Raw genomic sequence first — 21,865 nt, 5'->3', positions numbered from 1 at the left:
TCACCCCCAAATTATTTCTGGTTAGAATTGAGCCTAGCTGGCTAGCAGCACGGGAGATAGCTCTAGTACACAAAACCTTGCCCAAAGTGTGCCAGGACTAAGCCTGGACATCTTGCTGAGGTTATGATGAAAATTCCTGATTTAAATTGCTGTTCTAGCTCTTCCCAAGCACAGAGCTGGCAGCATCAGCGTGGCAATGCTAGAAGAGAATTTAGCTTAAAAAATTCAGAGATAATTTTAGGCGCTCTGAGACCTTACCCCACATGAAATGCGCTATATGACTGCGACTTGTTGTTGTTGTTCTTGTTGTTGTATCTGTGGTGTACGAAGTAGCGAAACCGACAAATCGCAACATGTGATAAAAACGACACGCGGTGACCGTGAACATATTTTACTGGTTAAATTCACTTTTAACGAAACCCAAGAGGAATGCACAGCACTGCTTTGTTGTTGTTGTTGTTGTTGTTGTTGTACGTTTTAAAAAAAAGTTTATTTGGGGGAGGGATTGGGCCACTGCAGTCCTCAAAGGATTACAGCTGTGTAAAATATAATTGCTTTGTGCGTCTGGGTGTGTGGGGGGTGGGTCACTGGCAGCTAGAGCTGTTGTGCTCCTTCTTTGCATAAACACTTTGGAGGCTGGTCTCAGCATCCTCCAGGATCACCCACTCACTCACTCACTCACTCAATCGCTCGCTCACTGGAATGCTTGTGTTCCATTGAAGTGGGTGGAAGCCAGGAGCAAGCACATGTGCACTGAGCCAAAAAAAGAGAGAAACACACACAACAGGAGCCGCAGTCTGCTGTGCTCAGTGGAGGGAGGCTTGTTTTTGTGGACCTTAATAGAGAAAGCTGCGCTGTGTGAGCTGCTGCTCAAGATTCACTGGGAGGCAGTGAGGAAGGAAATGGTGGGAGGCATTCGGTAGTGGATGAGGCTCAGACTGAAGCTGCCTTGACAGGGCTTCACTTGCAGCATTGGAATCCGCTCAGTGTGACAACTGTGGCTTTGGGGGTCGGAAGCTGTACATTTGCACCGAGGTAATGTAATGCCTGCTCTCTCTTTCTGCTAGCTCCCTTTCCTCTCCCTCTCCCACTCTCTGGTGTCAGGCGTGTGCGTGGAGCCAGTGAGACGGGGTGGGCACAAGCCTTGCTCTTTGCTCTGCAGATGCCCATCTGCAGGTATGTGTGTGACAGTCAAGAGGGTGAACTGGAGGTTGGTGAGGAGGGCAAAGAGGCTTGTGATTCGCAGTCTCATTTTAGTGGGGATTGAGGAAGGGTAACTAACTGAGAGCAGGAAAGTGTGTGAGACTGACCAGCAGCTTGGCTTAGCTTCTTATTCAATGTAGTCAGGATGCCCCTGCATTATAATTGTGGTAGATCTGATACAACGACTTCTCCAGCAACAGTTGTAGATGTTTATACACAGGCTAAAGAGATGCAGTTGCACATTTTCTGTTTTGCTTTTCTGTCGGAGTGAAATAGCTGTTTTGGCTTTTGAGACCAAAGTTTCAGCACTTTCAGAGTGAATGTTTGGGGACCTCATCCCGACGTGAAAGGCTCTATAGATACATGCAGTAAAATGCAATTTGTTGTTGTTTCGTGCGAACTCATTTATTATTAGGATTTGAATTAAAGTGCAGAGTAATAATAATAATAATCCTTGCATTTGATATAGCACCTTATCACGTCTTCGAGACGTCTCAAAGCGCTTGACTGAATATACTGTAAAGTGAATTGACGATATATTTTGCGGACGAAACGTAAGTGGAAAAAGACCTAATCTTATCTGTTAAAAGCAGATTGCTGTGTTTTTAAAAAAAACTTGCCTGAATTGATTTTGCCGCTATGACAAATGCTATAACTCGCTTTAATTGCAGAAAAAATGTGTGGCTTGTTGGATACTGTAAGTGTATTTAACTGTTCACCTGAATGAATGAGATGTTTATTCTGTTGAAGTGGAACAATTACCAAAACAAGCATTTTAAGGGGAAATACAATAATATGTATTGAAAGGAGAATGCAGACATTGATAAAATATTGTGAAAGAAAATCTTCCACTATTGTTTATACAGTAGGACAACTGAGAGCAATGTTATGCTTTGTGTACAGTATTATTTTTCAGTTAAACCCACCCCTTCGTATCACATGATGAACAAAGACAATGTAAGGTACAGTGATAGAAAGAAAGAACTTGCACTTATAGACATGTTGAAATGTCTCGAGGCACTTCACAGTAAGTGTTGTCAAGTGTGGTGACTGTTTTGTAGGCATACATGGCAGCAGTTTCCACCAGTAAGGTTCCATAAACAGCAATGAGGTTAATGACCAATTAATTAATCTGGGGGATTATTGGGCAGGACCCTTCTCTTTTTGAATAGTGTAAAGGGATCTTTAACATCCACTTGAACAGTCAGATGGAACCCCAGTTTAATGGCTCATTGGAAAGACAGTACTTCTGACAGCGTAGCATAGGAATAAACCTGGAGTACATTAAATCATAACGCATAGTGCAGAATAGTGGAAAAAATATTCCGGAACTTTCTGACTGCAATGGACTGATGATCTGAAACATTGACGTGAGATACAAACTAGAACAACCAAATTGTCAGCGGTGATGAAAAATGTAACTCAAACTGCAAATGTGGATTTCCAGGATCATGAGTGAAAGAAAAAAGGAACTCTGTGTATAACATCTACAATAAAAGGTAGGAGTGTGTCAGGGCTGCAGCTCACTCATCTTTTGTCTCACAAACGATGCACAAGCTTTGTGTCTGCACTTTATGGCATCATCAGAAGACCTCAAATGGAGTTGTAGCCTTATTAAACACATCCACTCAGCTTTCACTCTGTTTTATCACCATCATTGGGAACTATCATATTTAGGGATTGAGCAGTAGCAGTATTTAGACAATGCAATACAATACAAATTAACATTTATAATAATAATAATCATAATCCTTGCATTTGATATAGCGCCTTATCACATCTTCAAAATGTCCCAAAGCGCTTCACAGAATATACTGTAAACTGAATGAACTTTATATTTTGTGGGCGAAATGCGGCAGCCAATTGCGCACAACAGTGTCCCACAAACAGTCGTGGATTGAATGATCAATTTATTATTTTTTTTGAAGGAATTATTACCCCCATAAAAGTAATCCTCCAATCGACTAACAAACCAAGTTCCTACTTACTGCAGGTAAACAGAGGCGTGTGGTGTATGGAAACTTTCCCAACTTTTCGCCCTGCCAGGAATTGAACCCTGATCTCTTGCTTGTGAGGCGAGCGCTCTAACCACTGGGCTGCAGGACTCCACGCCTATATAGAGCCTTTCACGTGGAGAAGATATCTCAAGGCACTGAAACCATTACAATACAGTAGCACACGCATCTAAGACATTCAGGTGACAGTTACTATTGCAATCACCAGCCCTTGAAGTCTAGGTAGGTTATCTGTGCTAAATCTCCACTCAGCTAATTTATCACAATTTTCTATACTGTGTACTTTCTAGATCAATATAAATGTGTTTGGTATTTGTGAAAGTTTGAAAATGTTTCCTGATTTAATGGTCTCAGACTCCCAAGTTAATAAATTGCTATTTGTGCCTTCTGCGCTATGTGCTGTCAGTGAACATACTACTAGTAATAATCCTTACTTTTGATTGAGTGCCTTTCACATCGGGAGGACGTCTCATAGCACTTCACAGAATTTACTGTCGAGTACAATGACTGTGTATTTTACAGGTAAATGAACCAGCCAATTTGCGCTAGCCAATGACTTTGTATTTGATTATATTATATGTAACATAAGAAAAGGCATCCTACTCAATCACATAACCGGTAAATGAGTATCAAAAGACGTTTTTTGAGGGTTACAAAGGTTATGATATCTCGATACACTTTTGTCCCTTTTCTTGATTGAATTAGGGGTACTTCCCAATTTTTATAGTGTATTTTTTCTTTGTTTAATGCACCATTCCTTAAATGAGACTGAAGGCAGACAAGAGTGGAAAAGTGAGTTAAAAGTCTAAGGAGCTGCTACGGTCTAATGAAATGGAAGAGTCAGCTTCATGGACTAGATGGCCTCCTCCTATTTCAATGACACCTTCTTAAACCATTGTCACTGATGTGGAGTTGGTGCTTAGGCTGCGGTTTTGATCATCTGTATGAGTGGAAGCAAACATATCTTCTGGTGATAGCATGCCCACCCACAACAGGTGCTGCCTTACAGTACAGTGGTATCAACTTTCTTGCACAGCTGTTGGTTTGAGCCTGCCAGATTTGGGGAGGTTACCTGATCTGTTGCATTTTACCTGCTATTTGTACTCTCTGGCATTATCAATGCTGTGGTGCAGTCTTTAGCCGTGAAGTATGCTGATGCAGATATGAGTGCCAGAAAACGACAAGTCAGCCTTAAAATCAAATCAAGAAAGTGCCTGTACCTAGAGAGAGAGAGAGAGAGAGAACATTTTTCAATCAGCTTATTATGTGGAAAGGTCCCAAAGATTCACAAGTAATTAGTGTCAAGTATTTTGACTTTTAATAGGAAAACATGGCAAGCATTTGTGCCAGCAAGAGCCCACAACCATCCATGAGGTGAATGACCAGTTAATGTGAAGGATTTTTGTCAAGGACATGGAGGAAAAACTCCTTTCTCTTTTCAAATGATATCATTGGATCTATAACATGCACTTGAGGACAGTTTAAAAAAAAATGTCTCATTGTACTACACTGAACTACTTGACCTTAGTTGGGGCTTGAACTCGCCCCTATCTGACCTTAGGTGAGAGTTAGAGGCCATGTGGTAAGAAAACTGAACACTGAAGACATCAAGAGTTTTTAACATTGTTCAGACATCAGTGTCTGCCTCACAGCTTAAACACTGTGCAAACAGTGAGAGAGAGGCTTTTTTTTCATGACTATTTCTAGGTTCAGGATAAACCCAAACAAAATTAAAAATCCAGCCTGATTTAATAGAAACTGAAGAATTTTTTGACAAAGAAATTCTTTGAGAGGTTTATTAGAAAAAAATATTTTTTTCATTCCAATTTCCCGAATCTCTCTACTTTGCCTCCTCTCTCTGCCTTCAAAACCCATTGAAAAACAACATTTTGTTTACTGATCATTTTGAGAATATCCTTAAATTTTCCTACACCATGCTCCCTTTCATATCACTATGACTTTGAGAATTTAATGTGTGTTAAAGTTGCTATATAAGTGCAAGTTGGTATTCCAGAATACCATTTTCTGGAAACGGCCACATTTTGTTTGAAATGAAGCAATATTATTTGATATCTTTGTTACTGACCATTGAGCCACTGAGAAGTTTTTTTTCTTTCTTGTAGCCTATCATAATGTATAAGCACATATGTTTGCCACACACTTGGTCAGGATGAATATTCAGTGAAGTGAGACATATAGAAATACCCAGGTAACATTACACCCTAGTAACAGGTTCAGCAGATAACCACTTTTAGAGACATAAGTTAGTTATTTACCTGCACTCAAGCAATAAGTATAGCATAGCACCAAAGTGAAATGGCTTAAATGGCTTAAATAAGAAGAACACCTATTATCAAAATAAAGTATTACTCCAACTCCATCAGTATTTCATAAAATCATATTCTTGGCCTTTGCATCTCTGATACTTTTTAAAGCCTTCTAATGATGTGTCCGTGCGTTTATATGTGTGTGTTTATAGGTGTTTGTAAGTGTGTGCTTGTTTGAGTCTTTGGTTTGCTGCTCCCTAATGGCATCTGTAAGGTTGGCATGAATGATTGTGTTCAAATTGATCATGTCCATGAATACAGATGTGAAAGTTAATTCTCTATTGGATTTCTTTTGTTTTCCAAGAAGAGTGTTAATTAGCTATATGCAGTGATGTACCACTCCAAATAGATTAGACATTGTTAATTAAATAAGACTTGCTTGTCTGTTCACGAATCCTGGAATACAATTGGAGACAATTGGGAAGTACCGCTTAAGGTAGTGAATATTCTTCACAGATTTGGCTGAACAGATTAGTGCTGCACAGTCTCATTTATTCTTGAGATTTCCAATCTGGGGTAAACCTGCGATTTTAAAGTATATAGCAGTGATGCTGCCTGTTTACAAAACAGACACAATAATCGTCCCTGGTAGTTGTGTATTCAGAAACCGTTTTACTGCTGACAGTGCACTGGCACACTATATCATCATTATTATAATTTCCTCCAGCTCTCAATATTCCTGTGGAAGGTAATCATAGCATTTGAGTTTGTCTATTGATGTCTGCCCAAAATATGTGCTTGCATATTGATCCTTTCATTCTTTTCTTGAGCAGACATTCTTTGTAAATGATACGGATCCCATTGTACAAAGCTTATTTCCAGAGTAAGTTGCACAACAATACTAGTTCCTCCAGCTTCCAGAGTAAATCAGCTTGAAATAGTTGGAGCAACACATTCACATTCTTGTCTCGTATCTGTCGAGTGTGTTTTTTCCGAGGTTTTTATTTATGGTGTGGAAATCCTTATCAGCAACGGAACTGTTGGGTTTAGGGAGGCTAGGTCACCTCTTATTTCCTTGCCTGTATTTCCCTGTTCATTCCTCACATTCTTTGTCCCACTATTGGTGGCTGAGCCTTCAGTCGCTATCTCCGAACTGTTTGGAACTCTTCAAAAATCCCTTTGCCCTACTCCTCTGATCATGTGTTTGTGCCTTATAAATTCTCCTTTCTCTCCTTCCTACTTGGTGCTCCCTGTTGCTTCTGTGAAGCACTTAGAGACATTCATTCTAGGTGAAAGGCACTATATAAATGCAAGTCGTGTTTCTGTAATTGCCTTTTGACAGATATATGCCAAATAGCTGTTGATTTATAGAACAGCATTTTCCTTTCTTGAATCTATTAAGCATTCTCCTCTGTAGAACAATGGGGTCACAGGTGCAGGACCCATGGAAACAGGATAAAGGGAAGGAAACAATTTGAGTAAAAATTATTTTGATGTATTGACCTGGAAGTAATATGTCAACGAAAACCATCTTGAAGAGACTCAGGAGACCAAAAGATGTGGCTTTCATTCTTAAGGTTTGAGTATAATGTCAAGCAGGTTGAGCAGTTTGCTGTGCTATCACCAGAGATATACAGCATCTCCAGATCTTCTGGTTAATTAAATGAGCAGTAAAGTTATCTCATGGGCCAATTTTGTCCAAAACAAACAGTCACTACATGCAACAGTAATTGCTGTGAAACACTTTGAAATGTTTCGACATCATAGGTGCTATAAAATTGCAAGTACTTACTTGCCTTATGGCGCTCTTCTGAATTATCAAAAGCTATCTCCAAAAGGTTTGCAATCGAAAACAGCTACAAAGGATCTAGGGAATGTGTTGTCGGAATCAGTAAAGCTGCAATAACAACCTGTTTTTCAACAGTTATTGATTCAATTCATTTAAAATGGGCATTTAGTGAATTTAATAATCTACCAGTTTATGTGCAAATGTGTTCTTAACTGTATGATTAGATTGATCTGGGATACATTATGCTTAATTAGGAAATATTTGTACAGCTTTTAACCCATACTTGTAAGCAGATTTTTCCTTTTTGACATACCTGACATTTTTTCAACTGAATTATATTTGGAAGAAGTATTATTTTTCTTAATAGTAGAGCGACTGTTTGATTTTCATCCCATCGACTTTTGCATAAAACTGATCCAATATCTTGGGAAGCTCTTGTTCGTGGCTAAGAAAAATTGAAATGGTGAATAGTGATACCTTTGATGTTGGCAATACCAATGCATGTCATTCAACTTGTGTTTATTAAAATGTAATCTGTGCAAGTTAGTGAGATAGTGACAGTGTTGATGAATTCAACCAATAGCAATAAACCAATATGGACATTGTCATAGAGTCTAACCAACTTCGTGGAAATTGAGAGTGCCTGTTATGGTGAATTCCTATTTGTATGTAGTGGTCTCTTTTTGATCCATTTTGGATACAACATTTATTTCAAGTGCAGTATCAGTTGCTTAATGAAATACAGCAATGATAATTTGTTTGCTTGATTTTAGTTATGCTTTTCTAATCACTGTGTCTTCAAACCTTTGTTTTTGCACCGTCAATCTGTTTGGATACTGTATGATGTCAGGCTCAATTGTTATTTACTGTTGTTGGACACTGGGTCTGTTTACTACAAAGAGCTCTGCAGATGGTAGAGTAACGTGACTTTATGTGGACAGGCACATCTGTATTTTGATTTTAAAAAACCCACAAAATACTGCAGATGCTGGAAATACTGGAATCTGAAAACAAAAACAGAAGTCGCTGGGAACACTCAGCGGGTCAGGCAGCATCTATGGAGAAAGGAAAGTGAGTCAACGTTTCAGATCCACAACCCTTCATCAGAACAGGGTCTTTTGTATTTTGACTTAGTCTGGCTCAGTTTGTAGAATTTTCACCACTGCATCAGAAGATGGTGGGTTCAAACTCTATGCTGGGCATTGAGTTAGTGGTCTATTTAGGCTGACATTTCAGTGTAATATTGAAGCATTGCGTTATCAAAGGTGCTGCTTTTTGATAAGATTTTCACCACAGTCCCATCTACTGTTTTTAAAGATGAACGTTAAAGATCCCATGACTGTTTATAAAGTGAAGGGAGTTTGTGATAAGCAGTCCTCTAGCGCCTTGGGACGTTCTCCCGACGTGAAAGGCACTTTACAAATTTAATTTTGCTGCTGTTATTGGTCATTCACCTCATGGCTATTTGTGGGATCTTGCTGATGTATATAGCAACCTTATTTTGCCTACAAAATACATTCACTACAATTTGAAGTAATAAGGTAATAGAAAAATGCAAACTTTTTCCTTCTCTAAATCTGATTAAACTACTAAAGGCAACTAATTGGGGTTTATAGAAGACTTAAACCTCTAATTTCTCTTTCTGGCTCTCAGTAAGGCTGTAATCTATTATTGTTGGTTACTTCTATACACCTCTGTCTTATGCTTTCATGAATGGAACCATTGTTCACACAGTCTGCAAGAAGCACAAGACAGTACAATCTCCCAAAGAAACTATCTGATATTTTATATATTCAATGCAAACTAAAAAAGCCTATTGAACAACTAGTTGAAGTGAAGACTTATTATTGGTGATATTGGTACCAAAACAAGTGTTGTCATTAACATAATGTGGTTCAACAGAGGGCCAGTAAAAAGATTAATATTTAAGGAACTTTTGCAAAAACATAGCTTCAGGTAAAACAAGCAGTGCATTTATTCAAGTTGACCAACAAGCAAATAATAATATAGGACCTGAAATCCTGGCTCTGATGAAGTATCACATCCCTGCTGAAATCTAATGACTATGTGCCTCAGGGGATTGCTAGAAGGAAATGCTGTTTCATTTGCTGAACGATAAGACAGAGGTGTTTGTGGTAAAGCAATTTTCTATACACAGTAAGCTTCTTTTTCAAACTTTGCAATTAAAATTAAGGGGACAGTATTCAACCGTTCTGATTGTAGCAACCCTTACCATTTTGCATGCCAGCTTTTTTCTTGGATTTTGCCATCTCGGAATTTGCGAATCGCTCTTTTGAGAAGCACACACAAACCTCACAATCCAATATTCACAAACCGCAAGTTGAAATTGACTAAATTCCAGGATGGTCCAACCTTTTGGCTGTTGAGGGCCGGATATGGGATTCGAGAAACATCCGTAGGCTACATAAGCAATATTGCAAAATATATAACAATACCTTTTTAAGATACTCCTGCTCCCCCTTTTCCTGTCACTCTCTGCACTGCCTCTTATGAGGTTGTACGAGGCATGAGGCAGATTAGAGAATGATGGAAAAGAAGGGCCAAGCAGGAGGTACCAGTCAAACCTCCCACTCCACCCTACTTCCCGTCACTCTCCTCGCTCAGGTGAGGCAGTGCAGAGGCCGACTGGAAGAGAGGCCCAATTGGGAGGTAAAACAATTAAGTTAAGTTAAGTCAGAAATGGTTCGTGGGCTGGATGAAATTATCCCTTGTGCCGGAAGTGGCCACGGGCTGCCAATTGGACCATCCTAGACTAAACAAACCTGTTTTGTGAATATTGCATTTTAGATCCCGATATGTCATGGCAAAGGAGAAAATACCAATCACTGAACTTCTCCCGACTCCTGAATAACGATAGTAGAATCGGTAGAAAAAGCCAAGAGTGAAGCTGCTTGATAATCATACCCAGCTCCATTACTGATATTGAGGTAGAAGTTGATTGGGTAAAGACTCTACCAAGTTTTGACTCGTGGGTGAAGTATGGGTCATAGGTGATGTCAGGGAGTATGTAGCACCATAGCCACAGGCTCTGTGCATGCATGGAACCACATTAACATGTCAGCGACTCCAGTTCTCTTTGTGCATCATGAGACAAGGACTGAACCCACTAGAAACAATCACTTCAGGGGTATAAGCTGTTTTGTAGATTTAAATGGGAAACAGGCCTTATTTTGTTGAGAGAAACATGACCAACTGATATCACTATTCAGGAATATCCAGTTGTGAGCGTCTTACAAACCCACCAAGTGTGTAAATTTACACAGATTAGATGAAAATAGGCTGAATTCTCATTTTTATTCCAAAGCAAATACATTTCCAGTGCTAACGATCCAATTTTTTTTACAATGTCGGAAGGCTGAGAATTGATGAACAAAAATGAATTAAAATACGTCTGGAGCCTTAGAAATGAGTGTGAGTAGGGTGAAGGTGAGTACTGAGTAGGTGAACCCTAAATATGCACCCCTATGGTGAGAATGACTCACCAACTTGAGGCTGAAACATGCTTTTACTGTGGCAGCAGAAGAGGTCCAGGTGACTGTGGCAATTGTCAATTTATCTGTTTTGTGTCCTTAAATTGTGAGAATTGTCTTTAAATAAAAATGATTAAATATAAAACAAAAACTGTTGGTATTGATCAGATGAAAATCGGAAAAGTATACCCGTTGATTTTTATGCTTACAATCCCTACATATGTATCGTGTTTTATTTTAAACAGGAAAGCATGCCACAAACAAGAACCTTTGCAACTATGTTCAACAGTCGAGGTTACAATCGGCACCTGTACTTATTGAAAGAGGACAACTGCGGGGGCCTGTTTTACCATGAGAACAACCTTGTTTCGGGATCATTGGAGGCGCTAATCCAACACCTTGTGCCCACAATTGATTACTACCCAGATGTAGGTTTGATTCAGTTGAGTCTCCATGTTTTGTATCAGACACAGTTCTTACATAGATTTTACATAGACTGTACTGCACGGAAACAGCAGTACCAACTTGGTACTTGGACCAACTAGTCCATGTACTTCATATGATCCTCCATCCTACTCCCTCCCATACCCTTCTGTTCCCTTCTCCTTCATGTGCATATCTAGGTTATTTCCTACTTTAACAAACAAAAGGCTATCAGAAAATTAAACAACAAAATAATTTTGGCCCACATTTCACCAACGACCCAAAAATAATGTGGCTCTTGACACTGATATAAGCAGAAGACACAAGCTACCCCACCATGTGGAGAACGCAGTGCTCAGAGCATGATGCAAGCAACATTGGGCATTTGCATGGAAGGAAGGGAAGTCTGGTAAAATGGGATAATGAATGGGCGATGGATCTGATGTGGGGAAGGAGCAACCTGGGAGGGAGAGCAGAGTTTCAATGAGGAAGACCTGAGTTGTTGGTGAAAGAGTCAGAAGATGATCCATCAACCGCAGCACAGACTGAGTAACTGAAGAGGAAAGTTTAAACCAGGAGTGTAATTTGGGCAGACGCCCATAGAATGGTAATTTGTTTACAAAGCATGGTTCTATAGTCTGAGGAGAAGCTCAAGGCACAACAAATAGTAGAACTAAAGTGTTCAAGAATAGAGTTCCAAAGCTGTGTTATTCTGTATTGGGATGATTATCAGCAGAGCTACCTGGTGAAAAACATACTTGGTGGGGATTGTAGATTATACCAGAATTTTAAAAGATTTTGGATCATTTAAGATCATTTAAGATCATTTGACATTGCATCGTGGAATTTTACAGTGCAGAAACAGACCACTTGTCCATCAATCCTGCACTGGTGTTGTTTTTCTATATGAGCACTGTAATTTAATACAGGTTCACTTACTATACCTCTCATATTCCATTTTTTCAAAAGAGTTGATTATGTTCAAAAGGTGTAGAACAAGAAAAAAGCAGGTGCAGGTAGGACCTGGGAAAAGTACAATTTATGCTTTTTTGTTCACTTAATTCCATACGTGGGTTTCAGGCATTGCTTGATCTTACAGTTTTTGGTGTACCCATGTAAAGAGGGGCAAGATTGTGTTCCAGTACACTAGTTGGATACAGTGGGGTCCTGGCAGTGGATTAGCTACACACACTGCCACTGGGAATAGTGCAAAGTATGTGGAGAAGGAAAGAGAAATGGGATAATTTTTTTGAGGCTTCATTGCATATTCCTGGTGTCAATTAGCATGTTTCATAATGCGTTTCTGGTCTTATGAAACACTGCAAACTTTATCCACAATATATTTTAAATAAGACTTGCACACATAAAAGACAAAAAATGGTATATTCTGAAAAAATACGGTAATTTCATTTATAATTTATATATTATTGAGCATAATCCTCTCTGAATCATTCGAGTTTAATTTATGTTGAATGCTAAAAATAGCAAACAGCCAACTATTTTTAGTGATCAGTATAAGACAACCCTTTAAATTAAATTTAAATTCCCTTTAAAGCAGAGTAACTAGCCATTGATGATACTTAAAAGCACCTCAGAGTGTAATTCCTTGTGTTTGCTAACATCTCTGTGTTTCTCCTCCAGAGGACATATATATTTACCTTTCTGCTCAGCTCCCGTCTCTTCATTCGGCCTTATGAGCTCTTGGCGAAGATTTGCCTCATGTGTATTGAACAACAGAGACTGAATGAAGCAGTTTTAGATAAGGTGAGATTATCGAGGGAGGCCTTCTCTTTGCTGGAGATTGCTGACTCTGCAAATAACAAAAAAAAATTAGGATTTATTTCTCATAATTAATGCAACGAGCATTCCATTTATATGCTAAAGTGTTTTTTTTTGTTGCTTAATTTTTAATGAAAGAAGTGTGTCAAGACTAACAATTACGCTGTGCCAATGTTGTCCTTGAGATTAAATAAATGTTGTTACATCCTGCATTTCGATCTATCATCACCGTAAGTACTATAATTAGGTACAATCTGATGTCTGTTTGCAGGGCAAAATAAGAAAATTTACACCAAAAATAGTGCAGCTGTTGATCGAATGGACTGAAACATTCCCCTATGATTTTCGGGATGAGAGGATGATGAGAAATCTGAAGGACATGACCCACAAAATAGCGACTCTGGATGAGGTTAGTTTATTTTGCAAACCTTGTATGAATGATAAAGAGTTAGCTTGTGGTGATTTTACATTGTTTTTTTCAAGAGGAGAAGGAGGGGAGAAATGGGGGGAAAAAACTCCAGCTCAAGCAAATGAACAGAATATGGAAAAGGGAAGAATGTATAGCAGATGTGCTCATACTCAGTTTGTTTCTGATTTCTTCAAGAAAAATAATGCTTATTATTATTTTTCAAATGAAACTTACATTTTGTGTTCTGCAAAAGAGATTGAAAGGGAACAACTGTTTTTTAAAGCCTGATGCAAGGATCAGTAACCAATGTTCTGCAATGACAGACATAGATTGATGCAAAGACATTCCTCTGAAGCTGCAGAAACTTGTAAGTGCTCCCACGGCCCGTCTGAGTCCTTCATTTCTATTCTATCTGATCTGCATGGATTCATGTACCCTTTGGTGATTTTACAATGTGATACAAATTTACATTTATATAGTGCCTTTCACATCAGGAGGACATCCCAAGGCACTTGACAGTACTAGCTAGGCACCTGGGCTCGAGATGAGAGCAGAGGGGGTGGGGAGGAGACAGATAACTGAAAGCATGGTTAAATAGCTAGGTCTTGAGATGGAACTTGAATGAGATGAGGGGCAGAGTGAATCAGAGGAACGCCAGGATAGATTTCCAGAGAGTGGGGGCAGAAAGGCTGAAAGCCTGTCCGTAGATGGCAAGGCAGGAAGAGTGGGGACCTGAAGCAAGCCTGTGCTCATGAGCAAAAGAAGTGGCTGGGACAGTAGGGTTTGAGAAGATCACAGAGATATCACCTTTATATATATATATATATATATGCTGTATGTCTTTATATTTATATTGGTATCTGATCTCCCCACAACACAATAGAAACTGTGTCCACAAATGCCGGAGGCTCCAGTCATCTCATAATGGAACACAGCAAAACTAATTTCATCTGATAATTATCATTCCCAGACACACGTTTTAACCTTGATGTTAATAATAGACTAGGCTCAGGTTGGCACTGTTTCTTCTTATTAATTATTAAGATAAACACTGATCAGTTAAGTGTATGTCCACATCCGTTATTTCTGGGGAATTCAGTGCTACTGGGTTAAACAGAGAAATCATTTTCAGAAAAGAAGACACAGTTCATGTATTTTGCTGGTACAAAAGCTTTTGGAAAATGAGGGTTCTGGAGATTAGAAGTGAGGACTGTTCAGGTGAATTCGGGTCTACAGTCAGATCCATTTATATTTTGAATTTCAGATTCCTTCACCATCTTTCAATCAGTTTCACTGCCAGTATTCCAAAATACATTAAAGCTGCACATGCCCTCACAGTCACCGGCTTGTGACTTCCAAAGGTGAAATTAAGTGGAACAAATTTGGACAAATTCAGATATTAAATTAATTTTAAAGTTCATTCCTGTAGGCCCATTCCCCTTAAGACATGCAAAATAATGCTCCACTTCTTAAATTATTTCAGTTCACTTGTGTTTGCTTACAAAATCACAATCACTGCACTCTGCAGTAAATCTCGTGAACCGATTTTACACGTCTTCCCTCAATGCAACGCTTTTTATTCAAATTATTGTAAGTGTAATTCATACAGTTCAATAAAATATCAAGAAAACAAGTCACGATATCTAGCATCTTTCACTTTCTAATCCTATCCAAGGTATGACCCCTTGAGAAAAACGTATTTGAATCCAAGTTTTCCATCCATTCTCCGAAATAGCTCAGTCAAGTTCCCCCTTTTGGTGTTCTTAATTCAAGAAAGAAGTCTCAGGCTTGGTATCTTTATCACCATCCAAGGATGCACGCTCCACCTCACTGAACCAGTCCAGAACCTTGGCGTCTTGTTTGACCCTCAATTGCCTTTCTATCTCACATTGGTGCCGTGACCCCGCTCTGCCTTCCCCCACCTCCCGCAACATCACTCGACTCTGCCACTGCCTCTCCCCTCAGGCCGACAAAACCCTCATCTATGCATTTGTTACATCCAGGCTCAACTACGCCAACTCTCTGCTTGTCGGCTTTCCCAAATCTTCTCTCCACAAGCTGCAGTGTCCTCTCCCGCACCAGGTTCCAATCACCCCCGCCCTCGCCCGGCTCCACTGGCTTCCCATCACTCAGAGGATAGAGTTCAAGATCCTCATCCTTGCCTTCAAAGCCCTCCACGGCTTTGCTCCTTCCTAACTCTGTGACCTGCTAACACCATATCAACCTGTCCATTCCCTCTACTCTGCTGGCCTGCTCCATGTCCCCCCACCAGCCCACCCCACAATTGGCAGTCGTGCCTTCAGCCTCTCTGCCCCCATTCTTTGGAACTCCATCCCACAGTCCCTTCACCTTGCTCCCTCCCTTGCCTCCTTCAAGGCACAACTCAAGACCCTCCTCTTCGTCCGCACCTTCAGTCACACTCCTACCCCTACCCTTCCTGCCCTCCATCCCGCCTGATCCCAACCCCCTGCTCGGGTCCAAATCCCTGACTGTCCAGCACCTTGGGACATCCTCCCGACATGAAAGGTGCTATACAAATGTAATTTGTTGTTGTTGTTTCTCCCATAGCTTTATCTCTTGAGTTCGTTAATAGTATAATTCAGCACTCAATTGAATATCCTCTTTAATTTAGGGAGACCGAAAATACAAACAGTACTCCAGACACAATTGTTTAATATTAACATTGATCTGCTGACCAAAAATTATGATCTTACTACAAGATTGAGTCAGGTTGCATTGCCAGAATCAATGGCCACATGGCCCGCTGACACACACTGTCAAGGCCAATGATACTCTTGATAGTACCTCGGGGCACTTGCAGCCTACCTCCCCTTCACCTGAGCTTTCGTTCATGATCTGCTGGAATTCAGTGCTATTCTCTTGTCTTTCTCAGAGTCCTGTAGCTCAGTAGTTAGAGCACTCGCTTTGCAAGTGAGAGACCCTAGTTCAATTCCAGGCAGGGCGAAACCTTGGGCAAGTTTCCTTACTCCTCACGCCTAATAATAATCCCTCCAAAACCCCCAAAAATAATAAATTGGTCATTTTCAATCTACAACTGTTTGTGGGACATTGCTGTGCGCAATTGGCTGCTGTGTTCGCCCACAAATATACAGTCAATTCACTTTACAGTGTGTTCTGTGAGCGCTTTGGGACGTCCTCCCGACGTGAAAAGCGCTATATCAAAAGCAAGGATTATTATTATTATTATTACCTGAGAGTGAGCAAGGGAATGGATTGAAGAGGCAGGTTTATCTCAGCATCCGTAGCTCAAGTGAAAGTCTTCCATTAAATCTACAGATTCTATAAGTTTAATAATAATAATAATCCTTGCATTTGATATAGCGCTTTTCACGTCTTCTTGACATCTCAAAGCGCTTCACAGAATAGATTGTAAAGTGAATTGACCGTATATTTGTGGGCGAAACGCGGCAGCCAATTGTGCACAGCAGTGTCCCACAAACAGTCATGGATTGAAAATGACCAATTTATTATTTTTTTTGGAGGGATTATTATCAGGCATATGGAGTAAGGAAACTTGCCCAAGGTTTCTTCCTGACTGGAATTGAACCCAGTTCTCTCGCTTGCAAAGCCAGTGCTCTAACCACTGAACTACAGGACTCCACATATAGCTCAGTCCTTGTTTTGCTTCTTCCTTTGGGAAATGCCTAGCCTCTTGGTGGAACAATTGAATCATTTGTGGGATGTCTTGCATACATACAGTCTCATCACTCTATGTGGTAGCATTCCTGACAATAACCCCAAACAAGTCACTTTTAGTATTGCTAGTCCAGGCTTATACATGAAGAATTGCCCCTTGAGCCAGGCACAGAAAATCTGTAGTGCCTCTGGAACTATATACCAGGATGGGAAATTAACTTCAGCAGAAATGTGAAGAAAATAGAGACGACGACAGCAACAGAGTCATATTATGATTATGAATGTAATTATGTAATTATGAATGTAATTATGAATTATTACAGAAATGACCTAAAAATAGGTCAATAACGTGTCTGTAATTAGTTGTTTATTCTGAACAAATTTGTAGTTCTGGACTATTTTCATAAATAATACTGAGATGAATAGAGCACAATAAAATCTGTTCCAATATTGAAGGCTATTTATAACATTTCAGTACTTGAGACCTAAGGGCTGTGTTGCTGATTATCAACATTGATCTACCAACTAACAACATTATGAGCTTACCACAAGTTTGGGTCAGGTTTGGTTTTTATCTTGTCATTTTATCCAGTGTTTTAACTGAATTATATTATCCTCCAAGTGGTTCCTTTCACGCTGAACAGAGCAGCATTGAATGGTGAAAGCCAACTGGATCCTGACCCTTTTATTTATCTGTCAACAATAGTAACTTGCATTTGCTGCTTTCCGTACAGTGGGCACGTTGTGAACAATGGCCTTTGTTTCTCTAGGAGCTTAATCTTATTATAATTGATGTAGCACAGACTTTATCTGTGTTGACCTCTTTCAGCTGCAAATGGTGAGACTTGGAAAATAAACCAGAAATAGAAGCACACATCTGTTTACCCAGTTAGTAGTTTTACACAGTTGTTTGCAACCCTGTTATTTTATCCCACTGTTATTATGAAAGTGACGCACTGAAGCTGAGGCTTGCTATTAAGGCAAAGCAAACAAATCTGTGATTCCTTTTGAAAGCAGCTGGTTCCTGCAGGCAGTCAGTCACATGTTGCATTGTCTATACCCATCACTGTCAAGAGTTACATGTCCCAAAAGTCTTGGTTGAGTGAGAAAATTCTTGTTACATTATTATACTGTAGCTCAGTGGTTAGAGCATTTGGCTCACAAGCAAGAGACCCGGGGGTTCAATTCCCAGGCAGGGTGAAACATTGGGCAAGTTTCCTTACTCCACACGCCTCTGTTTACCTAGCAGTAAATAGTGACCCAGTTGTTAGTGTACTGGTGATTGCTTTCCAGGGCTCATAATTCCTTCTAAAAAAATAATAATAAATTGGTTGCTCAATCCATGACTGTTTGTGGGACACTGCTCCCACTTTCCTCCACACAAAATATACAGTCAGTTCACTTTAGAGTATTTACTGTGAAGCGCTTTGAGACGTCTAGAAGACATAGACACTATATCAAATGCAAGGATTATTATTATTACATTGGCTTTTGCGCGTGTGCAGTCAATTGTGATTCAGTTTGATTTTAAAAAAGAATTGGGCTGGATGGTTCCATTTGTAGTATAAGCCAAGTAATAGAGACTTACTGAAGTGAACTAGCATAGCATTACAGTGGCAGATCACGTGCTGTTGTAAAGATTTGGTCCCTGGTGGAGATGATTATTCTAACCCGCTCTCCGTAGGGTGCGAAGAGCTTTATTACTTCTTAGCTGGCCCACTGGTGCAAGCAGATGGCTGGGCATTCACAATGCAGGATTAGATTGGCTCACAGAAAGGAAAGGAATCCAAAAATAACAGAGTAGCATTTCAAACAGATTTTAACAATACTCTCAGGTGATAACAAATTCTTACACGTTAATAACCATGACCTTTATCATGTTTGAGTTGATGCCGAGAAATGGGAAACTGCTGCTCGTTTGTTTGAAACTCTTAACTTCTTAATATCAGACAAATTTATACTGCTCTCTGAAATTTTGCTGTGAGAAGGGCTTCGACGCTTGACACAGCAAAATTTCCGAGCTATATCCTCCCAACATGAAAAGTGCAATATAAATTGTATTCAACAACACAATGTATTTTGTAAGCACAAGCTGTCTACGTACATTCTTTTTAGCTCTAGAGTGGAGCATTGAAAACTTGGGGGTAGTCCAATTTTATGAGTACTCAACAACAACAAACAACAACAAATTATATTTGTATAGTGCCTTTCACGTCAGGAGGACGTCCTAAGGTGCTGAAACTGCAATGCCTTGGGATGTCTTCCAATGGCTAAAATGTGGGACAAACATCCACATTACAATTTCTGCTGATAATTGCGACTCTGCTCCTGAAGCAGATTGGATTAAAGTAGAGCCCCTGGAGGTTAGCAGGGTGTTCATCCAGGGTGTATCCCATCTTGTGTACCTGTGCTACATCGTTGCCAGTGCCAGGAAGCTTGAATTTATCAATATGTTTCATGTAGCTGGATCCAATAACCTGATCTCCTGCAGTTATAAAGTATTGGTCACTTTAGTATATACATGGCACGTTCACTCAGTGATTCTATTTATCATGAGATGTTTTTATCAATATACTTCTTTTCTTTCAGTTGCATCGGAAAACTATGCATCAAATGACGCAGAGTCTGATTCGGAAGCTCACCACCCTTAACCAGTACGAAGACGTTCTGTCAAAATTAAACGCATCTGTCACCGATAGATTGACCGTCCTAAAGACCAAACCCCAGTCCATTCAGAGGGATGTAGTCACCATCTGCAGTGATCCTTATACTTTAGCCCAGCAGCTAACTCATATAGAACTAGTGAGTGTTTTATGCATTATTACTATAATATCTTACAATGTACCAGAGTGCATCGAGGTGCTTTTTTTTTCTTTTTGTTGTTTTTCTTTGGTTATGGTTGTGTTTTTCACCTTTTTTTAAGTGAAAACCTCTATTCCCTATTCTTATGTGGTTTGTGTTGAGGGATGATTTTATGGCATCTCCTAAGCCTTTGTAGGAAGCAATTATAAATATTTTGTCATGCTTAAAAATGACTGTTTAATGTTTTAGGGTGAATGTATCTGAGTCAGAAGGTCGGAGGTTCGAACACCACATCGGGACTTTGAACTCACTGTCTTGGCTAACGTTCTTTGGGGAACGCTGCATTGTCAGAGGTGCTGCCCTTCAGATGAGACTTTAAATTGAGATACTGCCTGTTCAGGTGGATGTTAAAGGTCCCGTGGCACTACTCTAAAAGAGAAGGATGTTTGTCATGGTGTCATTGACTTAACAAACTCCCAGATAACATCAGTCATTCACTTCATGTCTGTTTGTGGAACATTGTTATGTGCAAATTGGTGGCCGTTTTAACCTACACCTTATGCAGTCACTATACTTTACAGTAAATCCTGTGAAGCACTTGAGATATTTCACCTGGAGGAAACACCTATAACAATGCAGCACTCCTCCAGCATTGTGCTAACATAGGACTTAAACACACAACCTTCTGTCTCAGAGGTGAGAATGCTGCCAGCTGAACCAGATTGACACCTTTTATAAGGATACATCAAGAACTTGTTTTAGTAATTGGTTGGACGAGTTCCTGCAAGCAGTATATTTTCTCAATCGGAAAGAATTTAATTGCAGCGTTAAGGCAGGAAGGGCCACATTGACTATCTCCTTTGGCCTCTGTAATGCCAGGATTGTAGAACGGCGGAGCTCTCTTATAATAATAATAATAATAATCCTTGCATTTGATACAGCTCCTTACCACATCTTTGAAATATCTCTTTGTTAAGGTAGAGGCATTTTGTAAATCTGCAACTAGGAATACAAAGATTCTTGATTCAGTATCATTTCCTAAACCCAATGCAGATGTCCCCCAGTAGACTGCTGTCTCAGCTGCCTACTTATCCTGTGAGTTCAATTTGATTATATATTTGCCCTGCAGCAGTGCTGAAGGAATGCACTAGCATTACTATTCATAACTTACACAATGCTTTATGGCCTATTATCACATTATTACTGTGCTTCTTATCGAGTTCTATTGCCTTGCTTGGTATACGCACGATTCATTTCAATGGAAATTGTTTTTAAAATAACTATAGCAGGAATAGAGAGTTATTACATGGAGAAGAGGTAATCGGGAACAGCTGTTTGGTTCCATCTTCTCCCTTAGGTCTGGGAAGATTGTTGTCGAATGAGACAGACCAAGGGTTTGGGCAAGCAAACAAAAGTCCATCACAGCCACCAGTTGAAGGTGGAATGACAGTGTAACTGTGTGCTATGGATTAGTGTGAAGATGCTTTTGAAGACCTGCTGTTTTTAGTGGAAATCTTTCTTGGCCTGCTGTTGCTGGTTTCACCTGCTGTTTTTGGTGCATTGACCCGTGAAACAGCACAAGCTATCACCTGGGGTACAGATGTGACAATAATCCTTGACATGGACCAGATCCAAAGCAGCTCACTTTTGTCACAATCTTTATGTGGACAGGAAAAGCATAATTTCTGTTGTTTCAGAGTTCAGACATAATTCAGAGTCTTCCAAAACACAGGATTTTTCTACAGAAAAATAGTAGCTTCCCTCACCACATCTTATTTTTGATTTTTTTTATTCTCCTGCTTTTACTTTTCTCCCTGACATTTATCTTATTAGTGATTATAATTTGTTGCTTATCTGATATATCTGTACTTCCTCGCTCTTTCCTTTCCATTCTCTCTCTGTTACCTCACTCAAGGTCTTTTTTGTGTTTTGGCTCCACAGCTGGATGTCTATCAAGCTTCTTTTGAACATTGAGTCTAATCCGTTCAAACTTACTGAGTCTGTTTCTCCGAATGATTTAATTATCGATC

At 39.7% G+C, this 21,865-nt stretch overlaps 1 protein-coding gene across 1 annotated transcript in view; it reads left to right on the top strand.

Moving 5' to 3' along the window:
* The first annotated feature begins 726 nt into the window (after positions 1–726).
* rasgef1ba (RasGEF domain family, member 1Ba) overlaps positions 727–21,865 on the top strand; it is a 41,479-nt gene continuing 20,340 nt past the window's right edge. Inside the window, exons 1-5 of the mRNA XM_007896961.2 lie at positions 727–1,035; positions 11,011–11,193; positions 12,830–12,952; positions 13,239–13,376; positions 19,623–19,835. Coding sequence (XP_007895152.1) covers positions 11,017–11,193; positions 12,830–12,952; positions 13,239–13,376; positions 19,623–19,835 — 651 coding nt within the window. The 5' untranslated portion in view covers positions 727–1,035; positions 11,011–11,016. The remainder of the gene's footprint in view (positions 1,036–11,010; positions 11,194–12,829; positions 12,953–13,238; positions 13,377–19,622; positions 19,836–21,865) is intronic.

This window comes from Callorhinchus milii, unplaced genomic scaffold, assembly GCF_018977255.1.
Source record: "Callorhinchus milii isolate IMCB2004 unplaced genomic scaffold, IMCB_Cmil_1.0 Scaffold1, whole genome shotgun sequence".
NCBI lineage: Eukaryota > Metazoa > Chordata > Chondrichthyes > Chimaeriformes > Callorhinchidae > Callorhinchus > Callorhinchus milii.
The sequence above is the reverse complement of the archived record's forward strand: the minus strand, read 5'-3'. Positions and strand labels throughout refer to the sequence as shown.